At 38.9% G+C, this 27,682-nt stretch overlaps 1 protein-coding gene across 1 annotated transcript in view; it reads right to left on the reverse strand.

Annotated features, from left to right (window-relative positions):
- Positions 1-27,682, reverse strand: part of PLCL1 (phospholipase C like 1 (inactive)) — a 228,159-nt gene that overhangs the window by 1,901 nt on the left and 198,576 nt on the right. Inside the window, exons 4-5 of the mRNA XM_070956823.1 lie at positions 24,122-24,197; positions 18,245-18,354 (exon numbers count right to left, since the gene is read on the reverse strand). Of these exons, the coding sequence (XP_070812924.1) occupies positions 18,245-18,354; positions 24,122-24,197 (186 nt within the window). The remainder of the gene's footprint in view (positions 1-18,244; positions 18,355-24,121; positions 24,198-27,682) is intronic.

The following is a 27,682-nucleotide window of genomic DNA, read 5'->3' on the forward strand; positions in this document are numbered from 1 at the left end:
GTGCTGCAACCATTGTAAATGTAAAAAATAGTTGTAAATTTCTTTTTTTAGGGCCCTTGTAACTTTGAATGGTCATTAAAAGAACAGTTGTAAGTTGAAGACTACCTGTAGTTCAAAACCAGAAAAACAGCAAGCAAGTTATGCATTGGTACTGTGTTTCCCCAAAAATAATACCCTGTCTTATATTTTTTGGAACCCTGAAATAAGCGCTTGGCCTTATTGCCATGCGCTCAAAAGCCTGATTAGGCTTATTATCAGGGGATGTTTTATTTGGGGGGAAGCAGGGTATTGGTTTGGAGGGGAAATCATATTGCTTGAAATTCCAAAATCCAAGGAGAAAATCATGTCAGCATAAAGTTTGTAAGCATCTTCACAGACAGAAAATTCATTCTTTGGAGAGTTCTCAGCAGGCCTGTCAAACTGGCGGCCCATGGGCTGGATATGGCCCGCTCAAGTCATGCCCACCCAGGTTCCGCAAAGGCCAAAAAACATCCAAATATGTCACAATATGGCCTGCAATGCGATCAGGTTTGACACCCCTGCTTTACAGGCTCAGAAGATGAAATCGAAAAGGATTTTTAATAAGCCTTACTAAAGTGTAATGAAGAATTTTTAACATGCAATATTCACAAATATATATGTAAAATGACCATTGAATATAAAATCTAAAACATTTCCCTCTGCAAAACATTCCTCATATTCATAATGTGTGAACTGATAAATGTTTAAATACCTTAAAAAATAAATGAAACATAATATTGATATTTCCTCCAGTGCAAATCTCTGTTTTCTACTTTCCATTCATCCTCAATTGCCTCCCAATGCAATTTGACATGGGAAGATAATCTATGATTTAATCTACTGACTCATGCCAAATAATTTTGCATTCACTATAGTATTGCACCCATCCTGGTAAACAACTTTAGAGAGACAATGGTAGCTGGCAAGGTACAGCACCAGTCAACAATGTTTGGGAACAAAAGCATCTGGGAACATCAGTGTCAATGAGAATTGCGTCATAAATTGACAACATCTGGGATAATTCAACCATTCTGCTGGATGACTTAATGACACAATAGAGCCTTTGTTCAACTTGAGGTCTTGGTAGAATCACTACGTCAAGCTTTTGCATCTGACTCTTAGAGTAGTTTTACAATGTGAATGTCAAAATTGCTTCGTAAGCCCTATAGAAATAGGAGTACAGAAATGACACAAAACCTGCAAATACTTTCCAGAAGGGTAATAGGATCAATCTCTTGCACTAAAAACAAGAGTGCTGTGGAACACTGAAGATTAATCCATTTATCATTACATTGACTTTTGTGAGTTTTATGCATTCAATAAACTAGGTTATGGTCTATGAAAGCTTATGCCAGGATAAACACTAACTTTAAGAAACCATAAAACTATTTTTTTAGTTATATTTTTTTTAAAAAAACAGCAACATAATCCTCAGAGAATAGATGGAATATCATATAAAAAGTCATTACACATATGAACAATTGATTATAATATTTGCAAATTAGGTTTCTCTTCTTGTCAGAGTGATTCTCTAGCACAGGGGTGTCAAACTGGATTTCTTCAAGGGCCAGATCAGCATTGTAGTTGTCCTCCGCAGGCCAGCAGGGGGGACGAGACGGGACAGACATCCCCTGCAGCACTCTGCCAGCCAAAATGGGGAAACACGGACTGGTTCTTTGCTATTTCCAGGCCGGCTTCAGAGGCCAGATTTAAGTGCCCTGTGGGCCGGATTCATCCTGCAGGCCTTGAGTTTGATACCCCTGCTCTAGCATATCATCCTTTTCCAATGCTGCCAACCACAGAGTGTGTCATAAAATTACCTGAGAAACATTTGTGAAACTAACTGGCAATTATGTTTGCCAATCTTTCATACTTTCCTAAGTGGAACAAAACAAAATAGCATGGATAAACAGATGGAATGGATTACATATGAAATATACTATTTATTTGTTTGTGTGTTTGTTTGTTTGTTTGTCAAGGACAACACTAACAAGAAGGAATGTTCCATCTTTGCTTTGAACACTATAAAATTAGTAGAGCTATACTTTTTGCAACAAATTTAAAATGTAGTACAATTTTTTACACTGGGACAAAAGACATTTATTTTTCTGTAATCTGTAGTACTTAGAGTGATGTTTATAGTCAGGATCTGCGTTGGAGTCTGCTGAAATGTAAAACATTATGTAGAGCAGGGTAATACAGATTAATTTTTAATTTATTCTGTGCAAGGCAGACACATCTGAACTCTGTTCTCATTTTGTGTTTCCATGAAACTCTATTCCTGACTTCTTTTTTCAGATCTGCACTGCATGGCAAAGGGATATAGCAGTTGTTTTCATACAGAGAGAGGAAAGAGGAAAGAGCAAGCTCAGATAATGTGTAAAAAGGTGAATATAGGATTCAGTAATACACAGATCTGTCCTCAAGTCCTTACATTTGAGCCACTGTTGGTTGCATCAATCACAGCATTCTGGGAATTGAGGGAGATCTTTTATTTAATGGTTCCCTCCATCGCACTGTTTTTCAGTCTCTACTCTTGAATAGTTGTGTGACAGTATTTTGTAAGGTAGTTAACCCAGCCTAGTAACCAGTAACATCAACTTTTATATACCTACCTCTACTTCCACAATCAACTGCCTTTAGGAATGACCAACATCATGTTTACAATAATCCTTTCCTTTGAATAAAACCTTCTCCAGATAATGGTTTGAACTTTTGTAAGAATGCTCCCAGATCTAGGTTTATCATCTCATTTTGTTATATGAATACTTTTTTTAAAAAAGCCAGTTTCTAAAGGATCACAATTCCTCCTACCTGCCTCATTTCTAAGAAATTAGGCATGTTTTTCCATAATATAAAGCTCTAACCTGGATATATACAATAGCATAATGGGATATTCTGGTGAAGAACAAAAGAAGGAACAGCTATTTGTGGACTTTCGTCATACTATATTATAGGAAAATTGAGTTCTATTTTTCTAACTCTTGTTCTAGTTCCAGACATCAAGACAAATTGGCCTATATCTTTTGAGTACTTCATACTTTACTGTGTCTCTGAATGAGATCAGATACTATGAGACTAGGCTGAAGCTGAAGCTGAAGTGGCTAAGATGCTGAGCTTGTCGATCAAAAGGTCGGCAGTTCAGCGGTTCGAATCCCTAGTGCCTTGTAACGGGGTGAGCTCCTGTTACTTGTCCCAGCTTCTGCCAACCTAGCAGTTCGAAAGCTCGTAAAAAATGCAAGTAGAAAAATAGGGACCACTTTTGGTGGGAAGGTAACAAAGTTCCATGCGCCTTTGGTGTTTAGTCATGCTGGCCACATGACCACAGAGACGTCTTCAGACAGCGTTGGCTCTTCTGCTTTGAAATGGAGATGAGCACCGCTCCCCTAGAGTCAGGAATGACAAGCACATATGTGTGAAGGGAACCTTTACCTAATTTAAGTGTGGCTATTTTCCAGGACTGTGAGAGTGTGATTAAGTGACCACAAGCCGAATTTAGGACAATAGTCTCAACACACTTAATTTTTGAAGGGAATATTAGTTAATATTCTAATTCTCAAATAACTCTTATTTTGGAGTCTGTATGTTCTTTATTATAGATTTGCTAGATAGTCACCCTACCTTATGAAAGTCTCCTGAGCATCCTTTCCCCACAAATCACAAATACAAAAAAAAAAAATGTTCCTCAAAGCTCACGAAAGAAAGTCAGAAGGTTTGCAATGTTACCAGTCTCTCTTCACTGCCCTTGTCCATGAACAAGAAGTTTTAAGCACAAGTTAGCCCCCAAATATTCCCATTTTCCTTTCCCTCTTTTTAGTAACAGTATGAGAGCAACAAAAGAAACAGGGAAAAGACTCCCCTTTGTCTCTGTCTCCGTCTCCCACCTGCCCCAAATATGTAACAAGCCGTGGTATCCTATGGTGAGGAGATAATGATGCAGGATATTCCTTCCCACGGGAAACTACGACTTGTTACCTCGTTAACATCAATTTATTTATATTGTAGCTCATGTGCAAACTTTACATTTTCCTTACAGTGTATTGGCCTTTTTAAAAAAAAGAAAAGAAAAAGAAACCCTCACTGTTGCTTCATATGAACAAGATGAGACTGCAAAGAACAGTTTTGAGAAGCACCGTCCAGGAGAATGACAAGACTGTCAGACTGCTAGAAAGAACCTGCAAGTAAACATTTCTGTGCCCATACGGTTGTTCAGAAGCCATCTGCTGGCAATGAAAAATAGGTTCTGAACAAAATCCAGCACTTAAAGAAAAATGCTGATGAAATTACATCAATACCTTAAACAAAATAACTAGAAATAACGTAGTGCCAAATCATTCTTGGAAAACCAGTCAGTTGCTGCAATAAGCTGAGAACACAGAATCATTTTCCTGACCCACATGTACAAATAGGCTTTGGAACAAAGGGGAAAAAAAAGCACATTTCTATCTCTTTGTCTTCTAACATTGCTGCTTACTTCCTTCTGTTACTATTGTTATCACTGACTCTAGAAATAAATATCAAATCAACACAGGAAAGGTCAGGTCAGCTTTTGATGGGATGCCATGTAAGCCTGGAAGCTATTAATCAGGCCTTTCAGTAGAATATTAAAGAGCTTATCTGAGAGCAGAGCGTATTCCATAAGCGTCTTCACAAAATGCTTTCTCCCTTACTTTCACAGGACTTTCTCTGGAGCACACTGAGATAAATGTACCTGGTAATGTACAAAACCTTTGCACCATTTTTGTTGAGTAAATATGGGTTTTTTTTTTCCTAATAAGAGACAGATGGTTATATGGCAATCCAATCTGACTACATGAAGGCTGTGCCAAGGTCTTAATTTGTAAGTACTCTCAACACGTAGAAAAAAAATTAAAAGGGGGATGGGGGAATCCTGCCATCTTGGAGTCCACTCTATCAAAACTAAATATGGATGTAGGTGTGATTATTTCATTTCATCCATCCATCCATCCATCCATCCATCCATCCATCCATCCATCCAATTTGTATAGCTGCCCATTTCAAACCAGTGACTCTGGGTGGCAAAGAAGTATAAAAACAATTGAAACAGTTAAGCAATACAAAAAGAAAAAGAAATTAAATATAATTAACAACCAAAAGCTATTATAATCCATTTGGAATCAACATAACTAAGAACACCCCAGACCTAAACACATAGCCAAGTCTAAAAGGCCAACAGGGTTGGGGTCACCTTAATCTCTGGAGAGAAAATGGTCCAGACTCCAGAGCAAAGGGGCTACAGCAGAAAAGACACATCTCCTGGTGGGTGGATTGGATGGGTAAAAGCAACTGGAAGAAAATGGTCTCTCAGGTAATTGAGTCCCAAGCCATAAAGGGCTTTAAATGTGACAACCAACACCTTGACTTATACATGGAAACACACTGGCAACCAAGGCAGTCCCTGAAGCAGTATTGTTCCATGTGCCAAATAGCTGATACCATTTACAGTTTGTACTGCTGCATTTTGTACCAGCTGAAGCTTACAGATGTTCAAGGGCAGCCCATGTAGAGAGTATTGCAGTAGTCCAAATGGGAAGTCACAAATATTACATTACAATACCAACACAGAAGACTGATATTACTGGTCTTTCCAATTTTTGCAATATTGTTATTGTAATATTATATCATATTGCAAAGGCTACAATGTCAATAAAACATGGCTTATCCTGGTTGAGGTAAATTTTGTGGTAGATAAAATTTATTGGCTCAATCCTCTCTCATTAATAAGAAAGCTTGCCAAATATCGTCAAGGGCATATTTAATGACAAAAAAACTACAAACAACAGCACAGTAGAAGAATAGGTCAGGGAGTTCCTTTACCAACTTGAAGATTGGGTTCTCTACCTCATAACCCTGTATAACCTTCTTCTCCACTGGAAAACAATTCCAACCAGTTTTCAGACAAGTATTAGTAAGTCACTGCAAAAAATACAAAGATATAGGAAATTCAATGGCTAATGAGAGGAATAAAGTTGGGAATGTTTCTCCTTCTACATACATATGAATTAACATGTCAGATATTATTTCTTCTGCACCATATCTTAGAACATATTTGGAACTGCGCCAATCCACGGCTATGACTATCTTCTATTTATTTATTTATTTATTTATTTTATTATATTTCTATACCGCCCTTCTCCTGCGGGACTCAGGGCGGTGTTAAATGACAGCATGGTGAACCTCAACAGGAGAAGAGACTAGTGAATGGGTTAGATCAGTCCTTCCTGAGAGCAAGGTTTCTAGGCCTGTTTTGTTTGATGTAAATGGTGTCAGCTTTACCTACCAAGAAATACCAATTAGAAAAGGGAATGAAGAGAGGTTTCGCTGCTCTGCACTCCTCCCTGTCTTCTCCAGCGCACTTGGCCTAATTTAAAGGTAGTTTTAAGTTGTCAAGGATACAAGCTCAGTTCATTGGAGATTCATGCATTGTTTTTATTGCAAAGTCTAATTCATGTTGAGAGCACTGTAATCCTTTGAGCAGTTCAGCTCTTCCGACAGCTCTTGAACAAATCCTCTTCAACACTTTAAGAGCTCAGTAAAGCAACCTGCCTAGCAGTGCCTGTAGAAATAGCAGCTGCAAAACAAATAGCTCTTCTGTCTTGAGCTGCTTTGGTTTCACAATTCCTACCTACATAAATAATTTGCTCTGCCCATTTTCAAATGGGGAATCCACAGCCATCGTCAGTCCCATAAGCCACAACAGTTGAACATCTCTGAGGGTCTGGTAATGATAATAAGCAATCTAGAATGAAGGATTTATCCAGGATCAGAGATTAAAAATGAAAAATGTGGCAGGCTCTGGTTTAATTAAATCCAGTGATGATAGATAGCACCTAGACAGGTTCCCTCGAGGAATGATTGATGAGATCTTGAGAGTGAGAGCCACGTTAAAACTAACAGAATCTGTCAATATGAGGAAAGGTAAGTAAGGAGGGGATACTAGCCCAAAACATTTTGCTGCATGAAACAAAATACACACCAAACCAAAATCAGCTGAAGGATTTGAAATGTGAGGCTAAAAACCTTGTTACAAAAAAAAAAAAAAAAGGCACTTTCTTGGTAAAAGGACATGCTTCCCTTTAGAAGAGTGGGAAGCATGGTTACCATTGTAAAAAGTAAAATCTGCTTCTAATGAAGCATAAATTATAATGGATACAGTACACAGACACATCTTTGCAGTTTTCTTGGCAACAGGAAATTAGGAATTGCCATGGCCTTCTTTGGGGACCGTTTTCCCCGTCTAGCCCTATAGACCTGAGATTTCTGGTGGCCCTCCATCTAAGCCAGAGGTGTCAAACTCGCAGCGTCACATTGTCATCACATGACGTATCGCGACTTTTTCCCCTTTGCTAAAATGATGGTGGGCATGGCCAGCACATGATGCATCCGGCTCACAGACCGCAAGTTTGACACCCTGTTCTAAGTACTTATTAACCCAACTCTGCTTAACTTCAAAACCCAGACAAGGGTCAACAGGGGCTACCTGCAGAGGCTACATTTGTTGGCACATAAGGAAAAAAAAAGTAGCAGCTCTATAACGCCCTTAAAGTAGCAAAAATAAATTTTTAAAAGAACAAATACAAAATTTTAAAGAGAAAAGTAAGGAAAGTAAAGTAAAGAGAAGTAATAAGTGGAAAATGTGAAATAGAGAAAGAGAAAGATAAGCCAAGACAAAGCAGGACAAAACTTTTTAAAAATTGCATTCTTCAGCAAATGCAATCTGCACTCTGATACTTAGCATATTCACTAGGAAATTATATCCTATTGATTTCAACATCTTTGCTTCCAGGCTCTCACATAATACAGCTTTCATTATGGTGGTTTAAACATAACCAAGCTATGTAAGAGGAGTAGTAGAAGATACACATCATCCCAGAAATAAGATAAATCAGCAACAAAGCAATAAAATAAATACTAGCTGAGAAAAAAGTCCACTACATTTCTCTGTCACTCAGCCCATTTCCTTCAGAGTTGATGTTGTGAGAAAAATAGGAGGAAGATTTGCTTGATATGTTTGCCACCTTCAGCTGTTTTTAAAAATAATAAAGGTGGGATACAAATATATAAATACATTACTAGCAGCAAATAATTTTATTTAATTATGAGAACAGAAGAAATGTTGTGGCTGTTTCTTAAGCGTAAATTTTTTTAGTTTTAGCTGTAGGGAATCAAGAAATTGCCTCAATTTGGCTTCTTTAGTCCCCATAAAAACACAATCTCTATTCTTTTCCATCAGAGCTGTGCCAAAGCTTGTTTCTGATATAATTTTTAGTGTGCCAGAAGTAGCAAATTGTTTAACATGCAGTGAAGAAACATTTTAATATATACTTCAGTTAATTTAGTTTTAATGAAAATGAAATTATATTTATTTTTGCTGGCCTCTCTTACAATTTATATGGTAGCCCCTGACATAATCCTTGAAGGCAGAAAGGCTACAGACTCATGATATACTGTAATTTGTCTTAAATTATACAACTGAGGAATTAAAATATTTATTATTTTGAGGAATTAAAATATTTATTATTTTTCTTTTTCTGCCTTGTTTTACTTCAGTGTTCAACTCAGGACGGCAGGTCTGTGTGGATCAATCTCAATCCCATCTTTTGGGTAGTAATTGTGGATTCAAGGCTGCTCCGTCTATTGCAGCATGGATCTCTTCTCCTCATCTTTCAAACTTTTGTTTTTCTCCAGACACCTTTCTGAGACTAGCTTCTTTTTAATTTCCTGTTTATTCTTGGACTCTTTCTTACACTTTCGCTCAAAAAAAAAATTCCCATGGTGGCTTATTCTCAGGCTTATAATCTAAAAGGAATGAGACAAGATAAAAATGATAGGAAGGGAAAAGAAAAATTGTTTATTTTTACTAAAACATTGACTTGACAAATTATCCTTCTAAAAGTTTTGGGGTCAAAGTTCTTCTTTAAAAATTGTTCCGGTTAACAAGGTTGGTATAATTGCATATAAAGACGCATGCTTTTTCTTAAAGTATAGAACTCAATGTGACCTTTGATGTTGTGTAAGATAACGTAAGGTTATTTGCTACTATTGGTTTGCCTCTCCAAAATACATAAAATGGAATTTATTGATGAAAAAAAGAGATCAGCTCTAGCTAGAATAAAGTGTCTGAACAATGCAGCAAACCATTTTTTTTTTTCTTTTCAAAACAATGGGAAAATAATAAGCAGCTGATGCAACTTCCTTTATTTTCTTCCTTGAGAGCTGGAAGGATTTGTTTTAGATCTGGCACATAGATAAAGGCTACATGCTGAATGAACTGGATGAGTGCAAAATCCACTAACTATAACAACATTAGAAGAGCCCTGCTTGATAGAATTTTAGGTAGTCCTTGATTTACGACATTTATTCAGTGACCATTTGATATTAAAACAGCACCAAAAAAAACCGACTTACAAACCATGACCAAAGTTAAGGCCATTGCAATATTCCCATAGTCCTGTGATCAAAAATAGGGCATTTGTCAGCCTACCAGTATTTATGACTACAAAGCTGCTGTAACTCTCACTGCCATGCTGTTTTGCCACCCTGCACATTAGTATGCGGTGGCGGCAGTGCCAGGGCTGGAGCTGAAGTAGAGGTCCGGAGTTTCCAGCTGGCTGCCACTTCCCCCCGGCCTCTGCTTTAGCCCCAGTGCCATTGCTATCATTGAGAAATACTGCCTCCAGCCTCATACCATGGCCAGCAATGCCACACCAACCTGCAAAGCCCCCAAATTGCCTCAACACCCTGAGCTTCACATGCTCTGCTCTGCCCTGCTCATCTTCACTGCCTAGCGCTATTCTTTAACCTAGTATCCCCATTCTTTCAGCAATCCGGCACCCCATTCTCACAATCCTTTGGAAACCTGATCTATCCTAGATCTCGCAAGAATGGGGTATTGGCTTAGGGATGGCAAAAATCCCATTCTCATGGTGCTTCAGAATCTTCATTATCCAAATCGTGCACGCCATTCCTTCTCCAAATTCAACTGTGAAAGGGTGATGGTGTGGCTGGCTGGGGTGTGAGCTTCAGGTGGCATTTCTCAGTGGCAACAGTGGCCCTGGACCTGAAGCAGAGGCTTGGGGCTACTCGCTGAGGCTGCTAATAACCCTAGGCCTCTATTTTAGCCCAAGTGCCATTGTGCAGGGCTGCTGAAATGTCACAGAGCAGGCGGGAGATAGGCAGTGGGAGAGTTGTTGTGTTGTCCCTGCAGTCATAAGTGCTGTTGGGGCAGATAAGTGGCTGAGGCTTCTGGGGCATGGCAGCTTTAAGAAGAACTGCTGGACCTAGATGGGACTTCCAGCAGCAGTTGTGGCTTTGCATTGCAGTGCAGTTACGCCCAACTCACACAGGGCCTGTGCCACGCCTCCCAGAGATGCCACCATTCCCCTGTGGTACTCTCACAGTCCTTACTTGGGATTCCATCTGCTTAATGACCCATAATTCTACTTATAATGGCAACTGGGAGAGCTGTCACTAAGCAAATCAGTCACATGACATCTTGCTTAACTATTGCTTTACTTAATGATCAAGATACCTGTCCCAACTGCGGTCATAAGTCAAGGACTACCCTTAAAGGCTTATCTACTTTGCCATTCTTTTCCTATATTAGCCAATCCTGCCAATGTGAATCTTACAAGACACTATAAATTCAAATATGCCTAGCTATAGAATAGAACCGTGATGGCGAACCTATGGCACGTGTGCCACAGGTGGCATGCAAAGCCCTCTCTGTGGGCATGCGAGCCGTCGCCCCAGCTCAGCTCCGCTGCGTATGTGCACACACCTCTCACCGGCCAGCTATTTTTTGGGTCTGTGCCGTGCATGCGCAGGGTGCATACAGGAGACGTGCATGTATGCACGGAGCATGTGCATGGGGGTCAGAGTGCATGCTGGGGGGTCAGAGCATGTGCATGGGGGGTCAGGGTGCACGGGGGGTCACTCGCACATTGCATGCACACGTTTGGCACTCAGTGTCGAAAAGGTTAGCAATATTCTTTATTCTTTTATTCTTTATTGGCCAAGTGTGACTGGACACACAAGGAATTTGTCTCCAGTGCATAAGCACTCAGTGCACATACAAACAACAAAATGATAAATCATAAATCATAAAAAATAGAATACAAACAACAGTGATAAATTATAAGATACCAATAGGAGAAGGTAATAGGAAAGATGAGAAGGATCTTTATTTTGCACCTAAGCAGCATCATGCAAAAAGTGAGCTGATATTATATGCTAGTAAATATGAAAGGGGCTATATTTGATTTACTATTCTATAATTCACAAGGCTTTTTACAAACTCAGATTCCTGAATATGACTACAGCAACTTCTAGATCAAGTTATTTCTCAGCAGGATTCCAAACCCCCAACCACAACAACTCTCTCAGGTAATTTGCACAGGAATGAAAGGTATGAGAGACACTATAATGTCCTTTTGATTATTTCATGGATTCACACTTTTAATATATTCATTTATCACAAACAGCATTATCTGAAGCTAACTTTCCCAAACTACGGTCCTCCAAGTGTGCCAGAGACTACAACTTCACCAGTTCCAGGTGTATGTGGATAACATTAATTGGAAATTCCGAGATCAATAATCCCATTCCCCTCTGGCTTTGGAGAAAACCAAGTTGTTTGTTTTATAAAGAAGCATTTTGCAGAGCAAATATTTCTTGCAAAATAACTGAAGGTTCTGTCATGTGAACTCAATTGGTTTGGGGGTTTTAAAACACAAATAAATCCCCTTTTGGCTTGGGATCTCATTATCTCTGGGGCCACTTCTTAAGGCAGAATCTATATCAGCCCAACTGATCTAGTAAGAGTGAGGATCTTCAAGATACCTATTAGAAAAAGACTGGAGCATTGGGACCCAGAGAATGACATTCTTACATATGGAAGAGAGCCCCTTCTCTTTGGAACAGCTTGCTCCAAAGCCAAATGTGCCCCCATCTAATGGCATTTTGTAAAACAGTAAAACCAATCCACTTCAGAAGAGCCTTGGAGTATGATTGGCAGTAATAGCATTTCTGGTAACTTTATTCATAGTATTAATTGGTTTGAATAGTTTGGTTTTATGAATATTGTTGTGTTTTGTTATTCTTGGAAACTCCAAATAAATGACAAGCTATGTAAATTTGTGTCCTCCAGTGAGATACTGATGCACCTGTGACAAGATCAAGCAATGGTAACTCTTAAACAAAGAATTCTTGACATGGATTTACAAATAAAATATAGCTAGAGTTACTTAGAGATCAGTTGGGACATAGGCGATTCCCTTTGAAACCACCATAACTAGCTCAACTTAAAAATAACAAACTTTAAAGTGTATTTACAGATAGTCCTTGACTTATGATGAGTCGCTTAGCGACCAAAGTTTTGACAGACTCCCAAAATGGGACTTATGTCCTGGTTTTGAAGTTCTGATGTTCAGCCCGCCCACGCTGCGGTCACATAACTACATTTGGGTGCTTGGCAACTGGCCTGTATTTATGACCATTTGCAGCATACTGCGGTCATAACCATGATTTATGATTTTTTGCAGGAAAACTATTTATTTCCAGTTTCTAACAAAGACCGCCCCATAGCGAATATTGGATTTGATCCCCGTCCTGTTCATATCGGAGGCACAGTTGAAGGCGCTTCCAAGTTGAAAAGATTAGCAGGTGACATCACCATTGCCCAGGGGATGCCCGGGGAGAGGGTGGCTCCTTTCATATCCCTGTCAAGGAGTTGGAGCGAATGATGGGGGCTCACTCCATCATGCAGCAGCACTCAGGTCTCAAATGCAGGCTTGTAAACCTCCAACCCAGCATCCTAACCATGTCAGCCACTGAGCTCCTCAATGACTTTGATTAATGACTGTGGATTCACATTATAATCACTGCATTTGCTTAACAAGCACCACACACAAAAAATCCAAAAATCCTGTCTAGTCACGTGATGACCTGCTTTACGATCGTCATGATTTATGACTGAAATTGTGGTCTCAATTATAGTCATAACTCAAGGACTATCTGTATGCTACTGAAATCTAATAATTTACTATCAGCGGTGCTGAAGAGCAAAAACCCCGCTCCTGAAATGCTTTGTCCGTGCTAGGAAGGGAGCACTGAATCATAGGATCCTCTCCTTCTGTACCAAGACATCCACAATGATCTACCTAACACCTTTAGCTCATTTCTAGTTTGGATAGAATTCCATACGCAACTTCTTTAGGCAGATAAAGTTCCCAAGATAAATGTTGCAGTTGCAAAGTCTTTTATTTGTAGCTTCTAGAATCTGCACACTGTTGAGAGCAAAACAGGCTGTGCACAACTACAGGACTTTTTCATTATGCAAGTTGCATTGTAATTTCTACTATGTTCATAAGTTTCTTTTGAAGCCTGGGTCAGTGATATGCAATAAAATTTGATGGACTGATGTTATTGAAGCAGAAGTGACACCTGCTTTCTAATACAATAGCGGGCACTGGCAGCCTGGAGACATTGTGGGGGGAGGGGGAGGGAAAATGACTCAGGTTTATTAACTACCACCTTGAGGAAACCGATACTACCTTGAAATTATTGTGAGGAATTAATCCACAATTTCCCGCAGCTAGAAAATAATCAACTCAAAGACCGTTGAGAACACTGTCTTGCACATTAATAAAACCATGCAGGCACATGCTTATTTTTAGCCTTGTAAATGATAGCCTGGTGCTGTGAACAAACAAAATGAAGCATTCATGAAGATGTTTGTAAATCTGTCAACAAAAAGCCATGTAATATAATCTATTAACTATCTATGTTTGCAGCTCTTTAAAAGGTGCATGTCAAGAGCCATGGTTAAAATCTGTTCCAGTGCAGGAATAGATTCTTTTGCTTTTTAACCCCTTGTGAGAAATGCCCCGTTCTGAGGAGCTGCAGAGACATCATGGCCACCACTTCAACATGCAAAATAAAACTAACATTTTAGCTCAATTTCCTGTAAGCCACCAAAAAGGCATTGGATCATGGGATGGGGAATGAATGCTTGACAGCCTGTCCTTTCAACTCCATCCAATGCGGACAAACTGCTTGAATTCTGATCATTCCTTTATAATACAATAAGATTAAATCAGTTTACCTTTTAAACCAGTTTATTAAACAGTTTATTACTCTTGGACTAATCCCAGCTTTCCAAATGGAACCAATATTTCTGTAAACAGTTGTAAATCAGCTCTTATTGCAGTGGAGGGATCAACCCCTTTTTTTGTACATATGCAATCAACTTTTTGTTAGGACGTGTCTGGTTATGATAAATAATTCAAAGTTCATTATCAGATGTGACCTTTTATTCTCGCAAGAAAAACTCTGCTACAGGTTTGTGTTGAGTATAAAATAAATGAAGTCAATGATTGTCTGAGGGTTTGAATTTTTTTCTTTCTGCAGCGAAGAAAACAAATACATTTTACTTTATCTCCCCAAGGTAGATATTTCATCTCAGCAAGCCTTCTTTATCATAAACAACATGGAAAATCAATATTAAGTTTGTAAAACTAAGGGAATATTCTGTTAGGCTATATTTACGCTTACAATAAAACACAGTGTACTACTTTACACAGTGGTACCATGTTTCCCCAAAAATAAGACTTATATTCTTTTGACACCCTCCCCCAAAATAAGGGCTTGCCCTTATTATCGGGGGGGGGTCTTATTATTTTGGGGGTGCAGGAGGCGGCGAGCGTGGGACTGGATGTCCCGTCACTACCGTTGCCTCCCCTCCCTGTTCTTCGCGTCAACTGAACGGCTCAACACATCCCACCCCACCTCAATGGCAACAGCTGCTTCCCTTCCCCGCCGTCTCTTTATCAAGAGGGGTGGCAGGTGGGGCGGGAGAGAAGTGAGATGCATGGAGCGAGATGTGGCTCTCCTTGCCATTTCTTCTCCCACCCTTGCCAAGCATGACAGGGCTCCTGCCCCTCGCTTAGCCACCTGCCCCCTTTAGGGATGCAATTTGGGGGTCGCAGGTAGGGTAGGTGAGAAGCAGGATGTGCGTTTTACCTTTCCAGCTCCATTGCGTTCCTCGCCGTTGTATCCAGGGAAACACGCTGTAAAAGAAAGCCTTCTCATGAGTTCAATCAAACTTCTCAAACTCGCGAGAAGGTTTTCTTTTATAGCGTGTTTCCCTGGACACAATGGCGAGGAAAGTGATGGAGCTTGAAAGGTAAGACCTGCGCCCCACCTGCCACTCCCAAATTGCAACCCTAAAAGGGTCAGGTGGCTAAGCAAGGGGCAGGAGCCCTGCCATGCCCAGTGAGGGGGGGGGGAGAAGAGACGCCAAGGGGAGCCACATCTTGCTCCACACGTCTTGCTTCTCCCCCACCCCACTTGCCATCCCTCTCGATAAAGAGACAGCAGGGAAGGGAAGCAGCCAAGCTGCTGTTGCCATTCGGGTGGGGTGGGACGTGTTGGGCCACTCAGCTGGTGCAAAGAGCAGTTTTCATAACATTTTTCACTTCATTTCATTTCATCAATATTTCATTTTATTACTGAGCTGATATGTAATATTTTTTTCAAGATCATATCTAAGAGGATATAATCTAGGAATTTCAACCTATTGAGAGCTATGAAAATCTTGCATTTCTATTTCTTCTTTTTCTTAGCTGAGTAGATTTTTCTTTGTGTCTTTCTTTGCTTTCCTCTTTCTGCCTAGCACAATCTTTCTTGCCTTCACTCAGAAGAGAGTTAACTTGCTCACTTGTTGCCTTTGTCATGGAGAGACCCTTGCTTAGGCTGGCTACAGGTAGCCCTTCTGTTAGTGAATCTGTTTTTTTCCTTAGGCTGTACAACCTCCTGGACTGCCTTTCCCAGTAAGTCTCACTTTATGCCCAGAAAACTATGGAATATTCTTCTGTCCTGTTACTGGGAAAAGCACAAGTTGAGCTGACATAAGTTTCAGTGCTGCTTCCACCATGATGCTCCTCTTCCCAGAACACTTTCCATGCCCTAAACTAAGGGTGTCAAACTTGCGGCCCACAGGCCGGATGCGTCACATGCTGGCCACGCCCACCCCTAGTTTAGCAAAGGGGAAAAAAGTCATGATACATCACGTGACGACAACATGACACCGTGAGTTTGATGTCCCTGCCCTAAACTGTTTGTCTAATGGCCTGGCCGTTCTACTCAGGGTAGAAGGTATTTGTGGTAAACCACAGAAAATGATTTGGAAGGCCACACTCAGCTCTGCTCACTCTGTTTTCATTGTGACACACAAATCCCTTTTGATGGCATTTTTATAAGGCAACCTGGACACTTCTTCTTTGACCCCCTGTAAACCTAGCATTTTATTACACATTTCCGGAAATAAAATGCTATTTTGTCACTGTTGTTGTTTTTTTTTTTAAGAGAATATTTCAAAGTCTTGACTCAATTTTTTTAACATGCTACAGAAATATTCTACTAAATATGTCATTCTACTTAGAGTTAGTAGGTTCATTTAACCATCTCTAAATATTTATTCTGGTCACGGGGAACCTCTGCCCAGTGTCTTCCAGCTCACACTGCATCCTCTCACCTACCAGCATCTTCATCTCCTCAAAATCTACCTCACTGTTTTTGTCTTCATATTTGAAACCTATCTCCAAGAAATTAGGTTCTTCTTTCTTTTGAGGGACGAGAATATGGAGGCTATGTGGATGTGAATAGGAAAACTATGGAAACAGATGTACACAAGTGTGAAAGTGTGAATAGGACAATGGTGGAAAAGTGCACTGGCAGATATAATTGTGTTTGCAGAAATAACGAGGGAAAATGTTGTATGATATTAAGAGATACAGGCATGCATTTAGCCCTCCTTTCCCAGTATAGGGCCTCCCCAGAAGCTATCAAGATGAGCAAGTGGTTCTTTGAAAACAATTCCCCATCTGGAAGCATTCATACTGGCTGTTGCATTCCCAAGAAAAGTCATTTCCTAATCTTTTTTTCCCTAGAAACTGTTTCGAATCGGGAAGATGAATGGGGAAAACAATAAGTAATTATGGTGCAATCGTATGCATACTTACTCTGAAACAAATTTGATTTTTTTTTTTCTTCTCAGAAAGCATATCACTCCGCTGAGATAACTGGATATTTAAAGGAGACAGTCTGTATACCATATGATCAAAAACAGAAATGTGTTTTTCTCATAAAATCTGACTCGCTTGGATATTAGGAAAACATATTACAATTTGAGGCTCCATTCTCTCTAATGAATGCTAGACAGAGCACACAAATCATCTACAACAGCAGATTTTTTTTCAATTATAATAGAGAGTAAAAACCACAAAACTGGTTAAATTTTAAAAACTGGATACTTTGACCTGTAATGAGTTACAGACTTGGGCAATAATAACTCACAGTCCAATCAAGTAATTTTGTCCACACTCAGCAAAGTAATTAATAATAGTAAGAACCAAATAGAAAAAGGGAGCTGTATAAACATTTTTGTCTTATCTAAAAGTGCTCCCCCCTCCCTGGATGGGAGTTCAGAAACATACCCATGATGACAGGAATGTATTCCTTTTTCTACAGATAGTGGAGTGATGCAGAATATAATTGCCTTAGCAATAAAGTTTCTTTTTCTCTCACACAATATTTTAGATTTGGTGAATCCATCTGCATTCAGTGCTGTGATAATACTGTTACATCTGAAGGCTACATGGGTTGAAATAATATTTTTGATGTGGTTCCCTATTGGTTGCACACCAAATGGAGGAGCCAAAATAAATGGCTTCAAAGAGGCGGGCTCTCCATTATTTTCTAAGAGCAAAACTTAAGCAAGTTATGTCACGAAGTGCATGGACATTACGTGTCCCAATTAAGCCATAGATAGATGGCTAGTGGTGGCATGAAAGCAATATTGATGTCTTTAGCAACAAAGAAGATCACTTCCTAGGTACTGCATGGTAAACCTTGGAGAGGAAGAGAGTCTCTCAAGTAATTTTGTTGCACAAAAAACAGAAGCCTACTCCTTGGTATCCATAGAAGCAAAACAACTGATTCTGGTTTGAACTGTACTATACCCAAGCCAATAACTTTTTATTTGACTAAGAATTACTTTAGTAGGTTGTTAACTGTAAACATGTTCTTGTTATCCGCTCAATACTCCTGATTTGTTTGCGGGGAGAAAAAAAATACTGTGTCAGTATCTCACATAGCCAAAACAGACTTTTTACAGAAGGAAAACTTTTCAGTTTACATTTACCTTTAGCACAGTGATATTCCACGCAAAACTCTCAATTGCTTTGCTGAGTTTTCTTCCTTTCAAGCCTTCCTTTGTTCCTAAGTTGTGTAGTTCTTCATGGAGCTCCATTCCTAACAAAATATGGGGCACAGTAATTACAGGCAGTTATTGAAGGAAAGTAAATTTTTGAAAAGTTGTAACTGTTTATTATGATCCAGATGTTTTACAGACAATAGGTAATCAATCTGGTGCTGGCAAAACCTGTGTGCCTTCAAACGTCGCTCTTGATGCTCAGCAGTTTCCCTGCCTAAAAGCATGTTTTAATAAAACAATAATTAACTTATAACCACTATGCTCCAAAATACCAAAAAACAAGCACCCTTGAAGTGATGTCCCGGTGCCTGGAGGCCGTACGGATCTGGATGGGGAGGAACAGACTCAGGCTCAACCCATCCAAGACCGAGTGGCTGTGGTTTCCGACATCCCGATATAGTCAGTTGGTGTCATCACTGACTATTGGGGGCGAGTCATTGGCCCCCACGGAGAGGGCTCGCAACTTGGGGGTCCTCCTGGACTCACAGCTGTCTTTAGAAGACCACTTGACGGCTGTGGCCGGGAGCGTTTTATCAGGTTCACCTGATTTGCCAGTTGCGTCCCTTTCTGGATCGGGACTCGTTAAATACGGTCACTCACGCCCTCGTCACTTCCCGCCTGGATTACTGCAATGCTCTCTACATGGGGCTCCCCTTGAGGAGCACCCAGAGGCTCCAGCTGGTCCAGAATCCGGCCGCGCGGGTGGTTATGGGAGCGACAGGGCACTCCCATGTGACCCCCCTCCTGCGCAAGCTGCAATGGCTCCCGGTGGTCTTCCGGGTGCGCTTCAAGGTTTTGGTTACCACCTTTAGAGCGCTCCATGGTTTAGGACCGGGGTATTTACGAGACCGCCTGCTGCCACCAGTAGCCTCTCACCGACCAGTATGCTCCCATAGAGAGGGGCTCCTCAGGGTGCCGTCGGCCAAACAATGTCGACTGGCGGCCCCCAGGGGGAGAACCTTCTCTGTGGGGACACCCGCCATCTGGAACGAGCTCCCCCCGGAAATACGGAGGATCCCGGACCTGCGCGCTTTCCGCCGTGCCATCAAAACATTTCTTTTCCAGCAGGCTGGCCTGGCCTAACTTCTCTTTTAAACTTTTTAAAAAAATTTAAAATTCTTCAATTTTAAATTTGTCTTATGAATTTGGGGTGTTTTAAATTTCGTTTTCTGGGCCAATTATTTAATTGTATTTTAATGGTTTTTTAACATTTGTATTATATGTATTTTATTTGGCTGTTCACCACCCTGAGTCCTTCGGGAGTAGGGCGGTATACAAATTCAATAAATAATAATAATAATAATAATAATAATAATAATAATAATAATAATAATAATAATAATAATAATAATAATAATAATTTATTTGCAGCAATACTTTAGGTCCCACAACCTTGTAAGTAAGCAAGCAACCTACAAAGGTTGAATGAAAAGTAATGGCTCCAGCTCCATAACTTTAGTTTAAATGGGAATACTTGAATAAATGAAACAAGAAAATAATCCTTTGAACGAGCTTTCTTGTTGCCAGTATTTACAGTACTTCTCCACATAATCATCACCATTCTCTACTCGATTCTGCCAACAATGAACAATGTTCATAAAACCATAACAAATTAACTTTCTTCAACTAAGTCCTAATGGTCTTTTCCACCTCTTCATTTGAATCCAGCTGATGTTTGCAAAGGTATTCCTTCAATTTTAGGGAGTGTAGAAGTTGTATAACTCCAAGTCTGAGCTATTTGGTGGATGGGATAACACAATGAGATCCACTTGGATATTGAAATGGCCTTTTGGGTGATTTGTTAAAGTGTGAGACCTAGCATTATCATATTGCAAAAGATTTTCCTCCTTATACTTCCAAATTTGAATTCTTTTCAATCATACCAAAGTTTTGTGTGTTGCAGTACAGCATTGAGTTGATAAGTGGAGCAAGGTTCGAGAAAATCCATGTGAATTATACATCTGCATCCCCAAAAAGACTATGACCATGAATTTTCCTGGGTTTTAATTTCCCCACTTCCACCTCCACAAGCTTTGTGAATATATTCCATGGGCTGAAGCTTCATTTCTGGGTCATAATAATGAGCCTCTGTTTTATGGCTGTCACAATCCTTTGAAGCAATTCTTCCCCTTCCTTATCACAGCATGACAGTAATTGCTGGCAAATTTCAATTTTTGAAACTTTTATCTCTACTGTTGTCATGCAAAGAACACATCTTGTTACTAACTTTCTAACACAGAAACACATCAATTTTGTGATCTATATGTTTCTGTCAAATGTCAAGCTGGACAGTAATTTCCCTTTGAGTGGTACATTGAATATCCTTAATCAGACTTAGCTATATGAAATGTAATAGTTAATATCACAGGTTGTTTCCTTTTTTCTTAATCACATGAAACTGATCTTCTTTGGTTTACCTTCTTGCATTTTTTGGACCAGCAATACACAATACAGTCAATATAGTCATAATTATAAACAACATGTATTCAGTGACAAATTTCAGCTGGAGGAACTTTTTCAGCAGCCAAAAATTCAATTATGGAGCAGTACTTCAAGAGTACTGAAGGTTCATTTCATGAATAGTGACTTTTTTTTTAACAGTAGTTTCCCACCAACTGAAGCAAAGAAGCAGATTCTAAAGAACATGTCAAAGCTTTTAGGATGTTAGTAGAGCCATGTGTTAGCAACTTAAAACACTGGAAACATTCCTTTCAATTCAACCCACGTACAGGTAGTTTGTTTTCTGTTAATGTGACTGATCATGCTTTCTGAATTGGAAGGAAAAAAGCTGATTTGAAGTTTGCATCTGTCAACCATACCTTAAAGCAACAGCACTGATGTCTCTGGTTTAAAGATATTTCTAAGAAGTGCTATGTACATGTCTGCCATGCTTCAAATCATCTCTTTCCCTTCAACTGTTGATCCTTCTGCATCCCTAACTTCTATTTGGCTTACTGTTTTATCCTAATCAAACACTGAGTTTCACAAAAGACATGGGGTTATCCCAAAGCTTCATTAAGAGTCATAGTCTCCATTTGCAGGTCTGCCAGTCTCCCACATAATTATTGATTCTTGTTTATTTCATTCTGAAAAAAATTAAAAGCTTAATTGCTGAGAAAAAATGAAAACAAACAGTAATGCAAGCAATTAGTTTTATCCAGTGTGTGGGGTATGGTAAATATTGGATTCACTAAAATCAATTCAAGCCATAGTTATACTGTATGACCTGGGTCTTTTTAAACTATTACAGTGATATTAATCTGGTTGATAAAATGTAATTAAGTCCATTTAAGCATGTTTCTAACAAAGTAATCAGGCTTGTTACAGACACTTGTAAAGCTTAAATTAATGAAAATCTATTTAATTAAATACATGCTACTTTTTAATTAGAGTAATCTCTAACCCACTTATGTGACTCAAAATGCACACACATACACACATAGCTTTTAGGAAGGGGAAAGGCTTTTAACATTTTAAAAAGGCAGTCATATTTCTTGAGTAGCACATTGCAGATAAAAGTAAAACTATTTAAAATGCTTATTCACTAGAGACTAATTTTTCAGAATGACAATTGACTCCACAAATTACACTAAGCAAAAATTTAGTTTATTGGGTTTCCTTAACATTTCAATCCCCAACCTAGCACCTTCCAGATGTGTTGGAACTACAAGTCCTAGAATTCCCAAGTCTGGGGAGTCAAACTTAGTGTGCAGTAGTGAACAGAGCCACTGTCATTTTAATTGTTCATGGTTTAGCTTGTTTTATGAACTTGATAAAGTATTCATAAAGCATGGCTTAATGCAATCAGTTTTATTCTTATACTTCTTATCTCTCTGTATATTTTTATCTGGATAAAATCAGGTGCTACTTGTGGAAGTTGTTTTATTTCTGCTTGTTTGACCAGAAAAAGAATGTTAAGTGTGGACCGTGTGAAGAATATAAACCATAGCCTAATTCCCTTCAAGATTTAGGAATTATGTCTCACTATTATACTTCATCATCTGCTTCTACTAATTACTGCACAATATACTACATGGGATCTTGTAATGAAATTTCACCACCTACGTTATTTAGAAAGTTATAAAGGGATGTTTACACAACGGCTTTGTGTAGCACACTAAGTACATGAGTACAGTACAGAATGTTTCAGAAGCTATTAAGATGTGCTCTATGTTCTTCTTTTTATTACCTGCATGGGAAGAACTAAGACTTCAGAAGCTTTACCATGTGTTGTAGTTAAATGGAGTAGGTTTGTTTGGTGCAACAAAAAAGGATTAATATTAACCAGAAGCAATTTTAAAGAAACTCATTCCAAATGATTAGTGCTAGCTACAATTCCAGATCACCCCATGATTGACTAAAACTGAAAGGGAAAGAATGGGGTAATTTCCTCTTGGTAATTGGAGAAGAGAGGAAGAAGTCTGTATGTCCAAGGTTTAATGTTGTTTTTCTTCCATCCAGGAGTAGCAATGTGTACAGGACACCAGCAGATGATGTGGAACCCGAACATTAAACAATGAGTCAAAATAACATGTGGGATCTTAAGGAGTAAGCAGCAATTATTTTTTGAATTACTAATCTTTAAAAATGTTATGCTGAAGTATGACTTTAAATGGCAGATGAACATGGCCAGGGTAATATTTTCCATTTAATATAGGTAGACAAATTCATTTACCAGTCCAGGGATCATACTAGTACTAAACCCATCCTTAAGAAAAGGTTTAGCTTTATGTGAACTGTGCATTAATTGAAAAGCTCGGTAGTGAACTTTCAATCAGTATTTATAGATTACTGTGCCTGTGCTGCAGAAAAACACAACATTTTTTTCACTCGGAATGTATAATTCCACTTTTCACTCACCTGACCTTAGATTTCAAATAGGAGTCATTCCCACATGCCAGCAATTGAACTTCAATCAGAACAGAGCTGGAAGGGATCTTCAGGTCTTCTAGTCCAACCCCCTGCTCAAGCAGGAGACCCAATACAATTTCAGACAAATGACTGTCCAGTCTCTTCTTAAAAATCTCCAGTGATCTCCAGAACCCACAACTTCTGAAGGCAAGTTGGTTAATTGTCATCACTGTTAGGAAGTTTCTCCTTAATTCCAGGTTGCTTCTCTCCTTGATTAGTTTCCATCCATTGTTTCTTGTCCTGTCCTTTGGTGCTTTGGAAAATTGACCCTTTTCTCTTTGTAGCAACCTCTCAAATACTGAAATGCTGCTATCATGTCACCCCTAGTCCTTCTTTTCTCTAGACTAAACAAACCCAAATCCTGCAACCCTTCTTCATATGTTTCACATGTCTCCAGGTCTTTAATAATCTTAGTCACTCTTCTTTGCACTTTTTCCAAACTCAACATCTTTTTTGTAATGTGGTAACTAAAACTGGATGCAGTATTCCAGGTGTGGCCTTACTAAGGATTTATAAAGCGGTACTAATACTTCACACGATTTTGATTCTATGCCTCTGTTTATACAACCAAGGATTTTTTGGCTGCTGCTGCACACTGCTGCCTCATATTTAAGTGATCTTCTTAACTTCTCAGGACAAATTATAAAAACACACTTTTTGAGAAATTTTCAGCTCCACCTTACTTCCAATTCTTTAGCTACTACCCTTGTAAGAAATGAAAAATGTGCTATGTACACAAAAATGTACAAATCAAAAAAATAAATAAATTCTCAAATCCAAGTTTTAAAAATGTAGTATAAATCTATTATGAAATGTTTGGGCTCCTTATGTTACATACAGTTTCTTGGACATAGATAAAACTTATTATAATGTACATTAATCAAAGAGTGTTACCTGCTTTCTGACACTGAATGATTTTGTCATAAACAGTATCTGCTGTTTCTACAAGAAACTTGCTCTCTTGAATCATCTGTTAGAGGAAATCAAACAAAGAAATGTCAGTTTGATCGTCTCTGTCACAACTATTTGATGTTCAACATAACACAGCATGTCAAAAAGATCGTTTTTTCATTTCTGTAAAATGTTTGCCATTCAACAACCAATGCTGATGAGGGAAATACAATGAACCTTTGTTTATGTCAAGTAGACATTATCCTGACAATTAGGAGGAAATGCAACAAGTAATAACAGTAGGCTGGAGATAATTACAAAGCTATCTATCTCCTGCACAATTCTAAACAAATTGTACACCAAGCTACATGGGGAATGGAATCCTCCATGCATGGTGAGCCATCAATATGGTACCCATATTAATATTCTCCATATTAAGTAATCATTCAGAGCAAATTTGAGAAGTGCTGTGCATCTCCAGCAAGGAAGAGACGAGCCCTATTCAGTAACAATTATCCACATGAAGATAAACGTAATACTTTGGGATTTGTTTTATCCAAATCCATGGGACGTGAAATAAGCCTTTGTAATATTTAGCAAAAAAAAATGCATATTAACCAGAGTTCATGTAATAACAAAGTCAGTATCATGTGAGGCTGTTTCTATCTTGCCCCCATTTTAAACAGGATGCACACGCACGCTTGCACACACACACACACACACACACACACACATATACACACACACACAGATTTAAAATGTAATACTTTCAAGGAATTAAAAACTACTAGACAATCATGCCCTGTTGGGTCATCATTTCAGAGATATTTTCTTACAGAAACAGAGAAACAGAATGATCAAGGGTGGGTGAAAAAGCAGTGGGAGCAGGGGCACTGATTTCCTGCCAGCTTCCCCACTGAGTCTGTGGGAATCTGGCAGGAATGCGGGAATCTGGCATAAAGCACTGGAAACCTCCCCTCCCCTTCAGGCAAATAAGTGGCTGCTGTTGGGTGAGAGAGAGAGTGAGGGATTACTAGACTGGATGGGAAACTGTGGTGGAATGTAGTCTGGAGGGGACTGGATTCTCAGGAGGGAGGGGCTGCATTTCATCATCAAGGAGGCAGTGCAGCTTAAACAGCGTGGTTGGGAAAAGAGTTAGGGATCCTCCCTAGCAATTCTCAGTGTATATCTAAAGTGGTGCAAATAGTAGCTTTAGTTTGGGCAAGGTTTCTGACTATAGATGAGGAACAATAAATGGCTCAGAAGCAGTTCCATGTGTGTTTCTTGGTTCTTGGGACCTTACAGAAACTGTTCTGGACTATTGAAAATGAAGATTGACTGGCTGAAGCAGAAGCCAGTAGCACTGAAGCAGCCATAACTTTCAAATTTCTATCCCTTGGGAATTAGGGGTCCCAGATTTTGGACACATTCTGTAAACAAGCCCATTTGTACCTTGTACCTTGATTCAAAATTTATTGCCCAATGAGGCACCATTTTGCCCAATTAAAGGTCATGACAACTAGAGTTTTAGTAGTAGATAAGGGGGAGGGAGGGAGAGGGAGAGGGGAGGGGGAGAGGGAGGGAGGGAGGGAGGGAGGGAGGGAGGGAGAGAGAGAGAGAGAGAGAGAGAGAGAGAGAGAGAGAGAGAGAGAGAGAGAGAGAGAGAATGAATCTTTTTCCTTAGGAGAAAGCGGCGAATCTTGTAACAGTTGTCACTTTAAAAAAAAAGTACTGAATGGATGACAAAATATTTTTACTTAATAGGAGAACATATGGCCTCCAATAATTGTTAGCACAACATAAAAGAAATAAAGACAAAATAAAAGTGCAAAAATCAAGAAAGATAGCAGTGTCCTGGTGGAAGCATTAATAGGCACCGAGATTCTTCCTCAATCACATTCCATGCAACATTCTAGCAAGCACAAAAACAGTGTACGCTCCCTGGGAGTTTTTAAAAGGCATTTGTGTTATAATATTTTTAAAAAGTATACACTTGACTGGTAGGAAAATGCAGTATTTTTACAACATAACTGCAGCTTCCATGGGAAAAATCTGCAGCTCCTGCTCTTTCATGCATATACGGACAGCTGAAAAACAACGGGAAGTAGCATTTATTTCTTGGCATTTAGCCCCTGAAATGTGAAAGCATAATTTCTGAGAGTTTGGGGAGCTATAAAAAAGGGTTTTCAGAGGCCAGTGGGCCCAGGCTACGTGCCTGTATTTTCACACAGCTCTGGTACAGTACAGTGTTGATCATGTTTATAACACAGTCCAATGATCTACACAATACATAATGTTGCAATAAAGAGAGAAATATTATATTGTGTCAACACATTTGTCTTTATATCAGGATGATGTGCCATTTATGCACAGTCCCCTACATCTGTGAAAGAAAGAGGAGATCATATAGAGCACTTCAGATTCCCTCTTTTGTAAAGCCTGTTTTTTAATTATTCATGCATGAATTTATTTAATTTAAAATAGATGATAGCATCATTCAGGAACTTTCATGGCAGAGTGTAACCATCACTTCACTGCTATAATACATTATTTCTAATTTTAAAATGTACATGCTGTCCTTTAAAACGATATTTTTCCAAAGCTGAACCCAAACACTATGTTAAGTTAAAAATAATGGCTAAAATATACAGCATAATGCAACAAAAGTAGAGGCAGAAGATATAAATTAGATAAGAAACTATATTCTGGTTTCAACATTAATATATTTACCAATTAAATAAATATTATATATTAAATGAATAACAGATTAATAGAGTTGGAAGATACCTTGGAGGTCATCTAGTCCAATCCCCCTGCTAAATAAGCAAATCTTAAAATAAAAATGTTGCCCAGTCATTTCCAAATAACCCCATATCTTCTACAATAATCTCAAAGAACAAAAAATAAATGAAAATGAAAAATGAGTATCTTGTCTACAAATTATCTTCCCTCCGTTTTGGAATAAAGAGGAGGATGGAATTATGATGGTTCATAATCCCATTATGATTTTTAACCCCCCTATTATTTCTCTCTCTCTCTCTCTCTCTTTGTGTATTTGTGGGTGTGCTTGTATATGTGGTGAGTAGATCTAATATTCCTGCCACCTATTTTCCCCACAATAGCAACCCTGTGAGGTAGGATGACAAATAGTTCTACAGCTTTGAGAATATTCTCATTAATACAAATTGAATTACTATATTGGAATAGACATAATTTTGGAAAATGCAATGAAATAATAATGGTTTAAAAAAAAAAACAACTCTAATAAAACAGTTCTGACCAATATAGGGAGAAACTAGAGGACAAGTGACAGAGCAATTATGGTCCTGATATTGTCCTACTGGGACACAGACACCATAAATTCTTTGCTTTCCATAAAAAGAATGAAATTAATTATGGGTTCTTGCTGCCAGCCACTTCCTCAGACTACGCAATAAAGGAGATGACTGCATAGTCTGAGAAATTGGAATGCAAATGAATCCAGAGTCCTGTTAAATGACCTCAAATGAAAGCGAAAGGAAAGAAGATGATGTTAAAAGAACCCAAAGCATAAGATAAAAAATA

This window comes from Pituophis catenifer, unplaced genomic scaffold (genome assembly GCF_029215685.1).
Source record: "Pituophis catenifer annectens isolate HBS135680 unplaced genomic scaffold, rPitCat1.0.hap2 SCAF_1, whole genome shotgun sequence".
Taxonomy (NCBI): Eukaryota; Metazoa; Chordata; class Lepidosauria; order Squamata; family Colubridae; genus Pituophis; species Pituophis catenifer.